The sequence below is a fragment of the Eptatretus burgeri genome, chromosome 3 (assembly GCF_056783735.1).
Source record: "Eptatretus burgeri isolate ZD-2024b chromosome 3, Ebu_testis_v1, whole genome shotgun sequence".
NCBI lineage: Eukaryota > Metazoa > Chordata > Myxini > Myxiniformes > Myxinidae > Eptatretus > Eptatretus burgeri.
The window spans coordinates 24893472-24904424 of record NC_140963.1 but is presented as its reverse complement, the minus strand read 5'-3'; the positions used below and the strand labels follow the sequence as shown (position 1 = coordinate 24904424).

At 42.9% G+C, this 10953-nt stretch overlaps 1 protein-coding gene across 1 annotated transcript; it reads left to right on the top strand.

The window, feature by feature from the left end:
• Positions 1 to 1927: 1927 nt before the first annotated feature.
• LOC147029567 (tubulin alpha chain, testis-specific-like) lies at positions 1928 to 10361 on the top strand. Its single transcript, XM_085872720.1, has 4 exons — positions 1928 to 2126; positions 8026 to 8245; positions 8449 to 8597; positions 9059 to 10361. The coding sequence occupies exons 1-4, from the start codon at positions 2124 to 2126 to the stop codon at positions 10028 to 10030; spliced, it is 1344 nt and encodes a 447-aa protein (XP_085728846.1). The 5' UTR covers positions 1928 to 2123; the 3' UTR covers positions 10031 to 10361.
• Positions 10362 to 10953: the final 592 nt, after the last annotated feature.

The following is a 10953-nucleotide window of genomic DNA, read 5'->3' as shown; positions in this document are numbered from 1 at the left end:
CACTTCACTCCAGGTAATTTCTCACTGCATTATCTCCACTTCACTCCAGGTAATTTCTCACTGCATTATCTCCACTTCACTCCAGGTAATTTCTCACTGCATTATCTCCACTTCACTCCAGGTAATTTCTCACTGCATTATCTCCACTTCACTCCAGGTAGTTTCTCACTGCATTATCTCCACTTCACTCCAGGTAATTTCTCACTGCATTATCTCCACTTCACTCCAGGTAGATTCTCACTGCATTATCTCCACTTCACTCCAGGTAATTTCTCACTGCATTATCTCCACTTCACTCCAGGTAGTTTCTCACTGTATTATCTCCACTTCACTCCAGGTAATTTCTCACTGCAATCTCTCCACTTCACTCCAGGTAATTTCTCACTGCATTATCTCCACTTCACTCCAGGTAATTTCTCACTGCATTATCTCCACTTCACTCCAGGTAATTTCTCACTGCATTATCTCCACTTCACTCCAGGTAATTTCTCACTGCATTATCTCCACTTCACTCCAGGTAGTTTCTCACTGCATTATCTCCACTTCACTCCAGGTAGTTTCTCACTGCATTATCTCCACTTCACTCCAGGTAGTTTCTCACTGTATTATCTCCACTTCACTCCAGGTAATTTCTCACTGCAATCTCTCCACTTCACTCCAGGTAATTTCTCACTGCAATCTCTCCACTTCACTCCAGGTAATTTCTCACTGCATTATCTCCACTTCACTCCAGGTAATTTCTCACTGCATTATCTCCACTTCACTCCAGGTAATTTCTCACTGCAATCTCTCCACTTCACTCCAGGTAATTTCTCACTGCAATCTCTCCACCTCACTCCAGGTAATTTTGTCCAGGTGATGAAAAACATTGAATCAATATTAAACAACAACTTCATTGCACGATTTAATTGCATTACATTTAATAATACATCCTTATATTGTAATCAAATATGATCCCAACCAATACTCGTTCGGAGTTTATATTCCATATTCATCTGTTATATGTTGATAATCACTGAATTAATAAAACCTGTCACGGGATGAAGGAAACAGGGCTGTTCATTATTTTGACGTCGCATCTGTGTTCAAATTGGCCAATCAGGTGGTGGACCCGCCCCGCTCAAAGTCCATTAAATCACATTGTGTGCGATGGTTGTTGGTCGATCCTGGTAGTCGTGCACACTCGTTGTGTTGGTGATCGATCCTGGTAGTCGTGCACACTCGTTGTGTTGGTGATCGATCCTGGTAGTCGTGCACACTCGTTGTGTTGGTGATCGATCCTGGTAGTCGTGCACACTCGTTGTGTTGGTGATCGATCCTGGTAGTCGTGCACACTCGTTGTGTTGGTGATCGATCCTGGTAGTCGTGCACACTCGTTGTGTTGGTGATCGATCCTGGTAGTCGTGCACACTCGTTGTGTTGGTGATCGATCCTGGTAGTCGTGCACACTCGTTGTGTTGGTGATCGATCCTGGTAGTCGTGCACACTCGTTGTGTTGGTGATCGATCCTGGTAGTCGTGCACACTCGTGGTGTTGGTGATCGATCCTGGTAGTCGTGCACACTCGTTGTGTTGGTGATCGATCCTGGTAGTCGTGCACACTCGTTGTGTTGGTGATCGATCCTGGTAGTCGTGCACACTCGTTGTGTTGGTGATCGATCCTGGTAGTCGTGCACACTCGTTGTGTTGGTGATCGATCCTGGTAGTCGTGCACACTCGTTGTGTTGGTGATCGATCCTGGTAGTCGTGCACACTCGTTGTGTTGGTGATCGATCCTGGTAGTCGTGCACACTCGTTGTGTTGGTGATCGATCCTGGTAGTCGTGCACACTCGTTGTGTTGGTGATCGATCCTGGTAGTCGTGCACACTCGTTGTGTTGGTGATCGATCCTGGTAGTCGTGCACACTCGTGGTGTTGGTGATCGATCCTGGTAGTCGTGCACACTCGTTGTGTTGGTGATCGATCCTGGTAGTCGTGCACACTCGTTGTGTTGGTGATCGATCCTGGTAGTCGTGCACACTCGTTGTGTTGGTGATCGATCCTGGTAGTCGTGCACACTCGTGATCGATTAAGAGGAAGAAACGGTTCTTGGTTCTCTCCAGATTTGTCACATAAACAATAACCATGGTAAGTTTCATGGATGTTTGTTTTGTAACTTGATCAGATTCTTTATCGATGAGTTTGCGGTTCAATAAGTTTGCACGAGAAACCATTTATATTTCAGCGAGTTCGTTCAGTGTTGGGTTTGTTAGTTTTGTTCCTAATTATTAAACGCATTAAATATTCCGGTGGAGAAGGATTCATTTATTTTACTTTTCTCCACATTGTCTGTCTCTTTCTCTGTCTTGATTGTTCATCTTGATCTGATCACCTGAATTCTTCTGATTTGTTTAAAATCGGAAACTCCTTCAATATGTGTTTCCCACTTTACAAATTGCAAAGATATTTTAATTTGAGGTCACGAATTAAGATCTGATCATCACGAATTAATAATGATCATCAAGCTTGTCGTGAAACTTCGATGAAATTGTATCGTTTCGAATACGAAGCCATGGTTTGGCATCAATGTGTAATCGACGTGAACTTTAAATATGAACATTTCCCTTGCTCGGATCTTTAAAGCATTGGGCTATTCTGTCAATTGGTCTCCAACTTTTCGTTTTATCTGTTTAAAAAAAAAAATATATATATATATATATATACACACATACCCTTTAAATGGTGTACTTCTTGAATATTAAGCAAAGAAGAAAGTCCTGTTTGTGCCTATTTTTATTTTTATTTTTTATATGCCCGATGTATATATATATATATATATATATATATATATATATATATATATATATATATATATATATATAATATTCCAGCAGTGTGTGTGACCGCTGTTTCTCGACAACCACTGGTCCAATCTAATTGAAACTTGCCAGGTATATTGCTGGGGACCTGAGGACGTGCCTTTTCAAGGTTTGATATTAATCGGACAAGTGCCTCCCAAGTTATGGCCATTTATTTACCAAACGAATGACAAGACACGTTGTTGCGTGGGCGTGGCCGATGGGGAAGGGAAGCACAGCCTCGTTCCCCATTATGGGTTACAACGTACGGGCTTCCGGAGAGTGATGACTTTGTGTATTCTAATAATTTCTCGATTTCTTATGCGCATTTATAGATAAACACAATGCCCCCAAGTTATGATCGTTTTCATATTAGACGGTGTATAAATTTGGGGAACATCAGAGTGCTGGTGTGCTCCGAAGCAGGAAGTAAATTATTTTTTGCACGTTTTTTTTTTTTTTCCTCCTCTTTCCTCTTCTCTTTGTGTTTTTCCTTGCGATGACATTGGGAAAAGGCAAAATGTGTTGGCGCTAATTGAATAATTGGCCATTAATAATTGCGAATAATCGTAACTGCCATATGCGAACTTCCAGACAGTGAGGACTTCACTTCCAGAGAGTGAAGATTGCTGTATTCTTTCTCGATTTCTTTCTCGATTTTCTTAAACCCAATCCAGTTGGCAGGCCCGTCGCTATGGGGGGGGGGGCATTTGGGTGCAATGCCCCCCATGGCGCATCTGGTGCCCCCCCACTTGTACGCCACCCATTTATGCCCTGTTGCACCCTGTGAACAACTTGGTGTTTAAGGATGAGCGCCCACTGTGAACTTGCTGTTTAAGAGTTCACCTGTGTGAACTAAAACCCTTATTCCAGATGTTCAGTGTTGTGAATAATAAGGCCTTCTTGGATAAACTGTTCTTTCATAATATCCTTCTTTGAATAACAGTCAAGAGATAAGTGTGCGCTTGTCAGCGCATCTCCAAAAGCAATTGGCAAAACAATACAGTCCAAGACCACAAGATAAAAGATAATAACACAAGCACCAACGCCGGCAGGCAAGACCTCGTGTCAAATGTCGATGTTGTGGGTGGTTATTTATATATATCGTGGATCATTTAGTTTTAAGGAATAGCCAATCAGCGTATTCGATATGGAGACCCTATTGAGCAGGTTACCTGATCGGTTGTAAGTTAGGTATAAATGTAATATAGTCATAATATGATAAAGGAAAAGACATAAATTTACATTATTAAAGATGAAGTGCACGTGCACCACGTGACCTTCACAACCCGTCAACCCTCCATCTTACAAAAGTAATTTTATAATAAAAATTAAAAATATGTGTGTTTGTAATCGTACTTACATTTGAAATTATGCAGATAAAACCTGTTTTTGGTGCATGGATCATTTAATAAATAAAACCGTCAACCGTCAAATCTTGCGAGTCTCGAGATGAGTCACGAGGGACGAATCACAGAGCACGAGCTCGCAGCAGGAGAAAAAGACGTGGATGATGGATCTACGAAAATGGCTCAGAAAAGGAAAAAATGCAACCGACGAAAATGAAGATGATGAAAGACATGTTGGAGGAGGAAAAGACTATCATGTCAATGAAATGCCGACAGAAGCTGGCCAAGCCAGTAACGTCAGTCCTGCGGCTGGAGCCCCAGTGCAGACAGCCGAGTTTCCACGCTCGGCAGCAGCCTCTGGATCGGGTGTGACCGTCAAGCCACTTCCCAATGATCTTGGAAGTGAGAGACCGAATCAAGTTGTTCTACAGCGGTACCCTGGCCATCTGTTGCAGAACAAGAGTCGCTCGTTTGTGTCCTCGTGGTACCAGACTAATGAATGGTTGGAATACAGTGTGCAGACAGATGCAGCATTCTGCGATCCATGCAGGAAGTTTAACACCGCACGTGGCCCAGTGGACTCTACTTTCACAGTGCGAGGCTACCGGAATTGGAAACATGCCGTTGAGAAAGGCAGGGGGTTTCACAAACACGCAACTTCAAAGGAACATTTAGCTTGTGTTTTGAGGTGGAAGGAGAATGAGAGGCGCATCTATTGTGGTGAGGAGATTTCCACACTCCTCAATGCTGACCAGCTAAATAGAAACCGGTACTATGTGTCTGCTCTTGTAGATGTTGTGGGATTTCTCACCGAAAATGAGATACCTTTTAGAGGGAGCCTTGATAATTTTGAGGATATGTCAGACGGCACAGTGGGCTCTTCCTCTCTCTTTTAAACTACACACTCAAAAAAGACACCGAGCTAGCCGAAATAAGAGAAAGCTGTCACTGATTTCCTCGAGGTTTGTTGTTGCCTGTACAAATTCTTCAGAAAGCCGACTGTTGCTGCACAGTATAAAGGTGAGCGGTTAAAACGACTTCTTGATCAAAGTTGGACGGGACATTTACCACCGTGTCTGTGATCATAGGATCTTTTAAGGATATCGCATCCTGACTGGCGGAGATTGATGCAGAGCGCGCCTTCGGTGCAGAGATGAGGATGGAGGCTATTGGGCTTTTGCGGGAAGTCTCTGGGCCTGCCTTCATGTTCATTGCTATCTTTGTACAAAAACTGCTGATGTTGCTAAATGGCCCTAACAGACGCTTGCAGGCAGAGGACATGGACTTGCTAACGGGGTTGGAACTGGTGGCGAGTGCTACAGAGTGCGTGAAGAAACTCCGCTCTGAGGATGAGTTCACTGATCTGTGGAACAAGGCCAACGATGCTCGCACTTCTACACCTGCACCACCAAAACGGAGACTCACAATGCATAAGAACTTAGAACAGTTTGTAGTTTTGGAGACTACAGGACAAAACAACGACAATGACAAGACGGAACTGCAGAGGGTTTTTACAGCGCAATTGACACTGTGCTTGGCGAGATCGCTCAGCGCTTCAGTGAGCGCAACACACAACTCGCCCGTTCACTCGCTGCCTTGAATCCTGAAAATGGCACGTTTTTGGATCCCCACTTGCTCCAGCACATCATGACATTAACAAAGTCAACCATCAGTGAAACAGAGTGTGTGGTTACAAAACAGTTTATTCGCTCACAGACAGAAAAGCAGCCAAACGAGAGATTGACAACACAAAAACTCCTCTCAACATACCACGAAACGCTGGAAGCCATGCCAAGTGTAGTGACTGCTATGAGACTTGGACTAACATTTGGTGCGTCCACTGCCATGTGTGAAAACTCATTCTCAACATTGAGGAATGTCTTCACTGACCATCGACGGTCCATGCGCCATGCACGCAAGGCACAACTGGTACGGCTGGCCTTCGAGAGAGACCTCACATGTAAATGCCTGAATGAATGGAAGGAGAAGGTCCTCACAAGATTCCACACCGAGATGCGTCGCCTGCAGCTCTTCTGACAGTGAGTACAGTGGTATAAAAACGATACGAGGAGTTCAGATTGTGTGTGACTGCTGGTGATGAGTGTGTGGTTGTGGTCAGCACCCGCCGTGGTCGGCTGCTTTGTACTTCTGATGTTTAAGTTAAATGTTGTGTTTGGTGCTTTGCATATCCCATATCTCGTGCTTTGTGCAGAACCTTACCTCTGTGTAATTGACTGATTTTAAATGCGGACCTTGTGGTATCTTCTGGCTGGTCGTATTTGCTGTTGATGGTTTAATGTGGTGATCGCAAGTCATAGCCGAGTGTATCTTATTTCAAAGTGCACTGATTCTGGTGCCAACCTCCCCCGTTTAGTCATTGTATCTCTGGTATATTAATTTTCTAATGCCAATTCTTCACAACACCTTGTATAAGTTCACCTGAATTGGTGCCAATTGTCTAATCATTGAATATCTGCATTGTGAATGTGCCAGTTTGTTGCGGCTCTCCTGCATTCGAATAATTTTAGGCCAAAAACATCGGAACATATTAAATCCAGCTGAGATCAATTTGGTTCGTATGCGACGGCAACCTCAGTATAGATGTCAATGCTGCATGAATACAATAGTATACCGGGTTATCAAAAATATTAAATATAATAATTGTGCCCCCCCCCCCATCCAGTTCATGTGCCCCCCTTAATACTGAGCCCTGGCTACGGGCCTGCCAGTCGGTGACGATTACTGTATTCTTTCTCGATTTTTTTTTTCTTGATTTATCGACTTATTGTATTCTTTTTCTCGATTTCTGTACTTTCTCGATTTTATTAAACACAATGCCCCAATCCAATTGTCGTTTACGAGAGTGAAGGAATGGCCTGTGTGCTTGTTTCTGGCACCCGGTTTTAAAGTTGTTTTTTTTTTGGTTTTTTTTTTTTTTTGCACGTCCGGGCACGTGAGAGCGAAGGAACGGCCTGTGTGTTTGTTTCTGGCATGCGGTTTGAAAGTTGTTTTTTTTTGTTTTTTTGTTTTTTTGTTTTTTTGATGTTTTGTTTTGTTTGCACCTACGGGCATGCACTAGCATATATAATGTGATTCCGTCTGTCCATTCCTGTCCGCAATCCAACTCCCAAAGTTTTCAACTTTCACGTTTGGTACATGGGTACCAAATGGTGTTGCGACATACGTTCGTCATCTAAAGTGGTTGCCATGGCAACCAGGATGCTGTTTTCCATGTAGTAGCACAATTCTGTATAGACCTTCTTCGGGCGTATATTGTGCTCTTGTTAAATATATATATATATATATATATATATATATATATATATATATATATATATATATATATATATATATATATATATATATATATATATATGTTCCTTATAATGCATTGTTTGTGGTTTAAACCGCCGACCTCTTCGACTCTGTGTGCATGCTCTGAATGTGGTGGAGAAAGTATAATTGTGAAATGTAGTTGAATCTTGATTTCCATATTGTGGAAATTGGAACCTGCCGACTCGTCATCAGAAAACTCAAATAGAACCGCCTGTCCTGAAGCTCACCTGGATCGGGCACAAGTAACTCAAACCCTCTCCCTGCAAAACACCTTTAGACCCTGAATTCTCCCACCCCTCCATCCCCTAAGGGTGTGAACAAACTTTGGTACATCATGGGTGGAGAATGTTGTCCAGTTTCATCAAAATCGTATGTGGTTTCAGAGAAAAGGTCAAATGGTGAACAGGACCCAACCCGAGTTGGTTTTCAGTGTAACTAGTCTCGGCTTTTAATTACAAATTCTCATTACCCCCCCTCCCCCCCACTCCTTTTATCATTGCACAGCGTGAGTGCATCTCGATCCATGTTGGCCAAGCTGGGGTGCAGATGGGCAATGCATGCTGGGAGCTTTACTGCCTTGAGCATGGTATCCAACCTGATGGTCAAAGGCCCTTCGACAAAACCGTTACTGATGGAGATTCGTTCAACACGTTTTTCAGTGAAACTGGCACCGGCAAGTACGTGCCACGAACCATCTTTGTCGATCTCGAGCCATCAGTTGTGGGTAAGTCTTGGTGGAGAACTGATTTCTTCCCACTTCCCCCGCCCCTAATGTGATGTGCACATATAGTGCACAAAAGCATTAAAATACCTTTTAATTTTGATAATTAGATGGTATTTATCATTCATCACCGTTAAGGATTAAACTGATCTTTGCGATTTTGTAAGCCACCCCCCCCCCTGCCTTCCCACTTATTGGTACTTCAGATGAGGTGCGCACAGGGACTTACCGACAGCTATTCCATCCTGAGCAGCTCATAAATGGCAAAGAAGATGCTGCAAACAACTATGCTCGTGGCCATTACACCATTGGGAAGGAGATCCTGGATACAGTTTTGAATCGCGTTCGTATGCTGGTACATTGTTATTTTTGATAATGTATACTAGCAAACTCGGTGTATTTTGGATTGAGGTATGTGCTGCTCAAATTGGAAACTTCCTTCAAAGTAATAAAGAAATTGTGTATTTTTGTTGAGGGCAAAATCTTTGAGATCCTGTGTGTAAACATTGTAAGTTGTAACAAACTGTCCCTGCGTAAATTTTATTCATTTATTTTCAACTTTTTTATAATTTTCACTTGTGGATGCTTTCCAATGGTTGTGGGTTTTTATTTTTGGTTTTCCTCCACGGTGTATCGGCTTTGATGTCCATCGTCATGCAAAATTTCAGCTTGTCACCTGGAAGGTATTGATTTTTAATGTTGCTCAGTGGTTGGAATGAGGTTTCATATATTGGAGATTTAATAGTTTTTATTTTTTTAATAATCGCAAGCTTCGTTCCCCCCCCCCCCCCCCATTTACCTATTTCCTTTTGACAGGCAGAACAGTGTACGGGTCTGCAGGGATTCCTCCTTTTTCGTTCATTTGGTGGAGGAACAGGTTCTGGTTTTGCATCTCTTCTTATGGAGCGCCTGTCTGTCGATTATGGCAAGAGGTCAAAGCTAGAATTTTCCATCTATCCTGCTCCTCAAGTATCAACTGCAGTAGTGGAGCCCTACAACTCTGTCTTGACTACCCATGCCACACTGGAGCATTCTGATTGTGCTTTTATGGTGGATAACGAGGCCATTTTTGACATCTGTCGCAGAAACCTGGACATTGAGCGCCCATCCTACACCAACCTGAACCGCCTCATTGGGCAGGTAGTTTCCTCGATCACCGCCTCATTGCGTTTTTATGGTGCACTCAATGTCGATCTGACGGAGTTCCAAACCAACCTTGTACCTTACCCTCGCATTCATTTCCCATTGACCACCTATGCACCTGTGATTTCAGTTGAGAAAGCATACCATGAACAGTTGTCTGTGGCTGACATTACCAACGCTTGCTTTGAACCCACCAACCAGATGGTAAAGTGTGATCCTCGCCATGGAAAGTACATGGCATGTTGCATGCTCTACCGTGGCGATGTCACCCCAAAGGATGTAAATGCCGCCATTGCTACCATCAAGACTAAGCGTTCCATCCAATTTGTTGATTGGTGCCCAACTGGCTTCAAAGTTGGCATCAATTACCAAGCATCTACTGTGGTGCCAGGGGGTGACCTTGCCAAGGTTGAGCGTGCTGTTTGCATGCTCAGCAACACCACAGCAATTGCTGAAGCTTGGGCTCGTCTTGATCACAAGTTTGACCTGATGTATGCCAAGCGTGCCTTCGTCCACTGGTATGTCGGTGAGGGCATGGAGGAGGGTGAGTTCTCCGAAGCACGTGAAGATCTTGCTGCCTTGGAGAAGGATTATGAAGAGGTTGGAATTGATTCCATGGGAGAAGAGGTGGAGGGAGAATATTGATCTGAAAAAAAAATTCTCCATTTGTTTGCCTTTCCTGTTGAGTTGATTGAAAATAAATGTTGCTGCAATGAGTTGCCTTTGATTTATTTATTAGCACTCTGTCTGTTGGACCAAATTTTCATTGGTCTTCACCACCTAGTTGCATACCTGTCTGCTGTACTATGGCCAAATCGATTCAGGAGGTCATGATCATTTTGGTGTTACAATCCCACATCAAAACACTTCAGTGGAACACAAACGTGACACACCCATTTATAGTCCTAAAGGTTTGTCAGGGTCTTTCAAGGTCAAAAGGTATAGTTCATAATTGATAAATATACTTACCGTGCATAATTAAGACAATGTAGGATGCACACAACTCCTCCATTTATAGTAGATGCTTGCAATGAAAAGCAGTTGGCTCACTTCGTTTCTTCTTGTCAACAGCCATCAGTCTGATCAAGGAAATACTTCCCCCCCAATTGAATTTTGTTTTGAGCACAAATTGTAGTTTTTGCAGCAATTTGGCAAAATGTATGTAATCTCATGCAGAGTAAAGTAATGTTTGTTTTTAGCCTGTCCAGCAGTCAAACACCACTAAAAATCATTCCAAACAGTAAACCTTGTTTTGGGGGGATGGGAGGGAATGGATGTGTTCTCCATTCGACCTTCACTTTTATTAACGACTTGAACAGGTACGTATATATAATTGCGGTGAAGACAACACAACAATGGTGGTAAACTTCCAATTTTTTTTCTTCGTCCTGACAGCCTTTGAAACTCTTGATTCAATTGAATTGCATGACCTGAACATTGCAGCAAACGGAGAAGTGTGCAATTGTTTGGACATAATTCAATTGGTAACTTTATCTACTATGCCAATAAATGCATGTATTAACTACAAAACCATGAAATTTCGTGGCCCCAAACGTTGCATGCACACA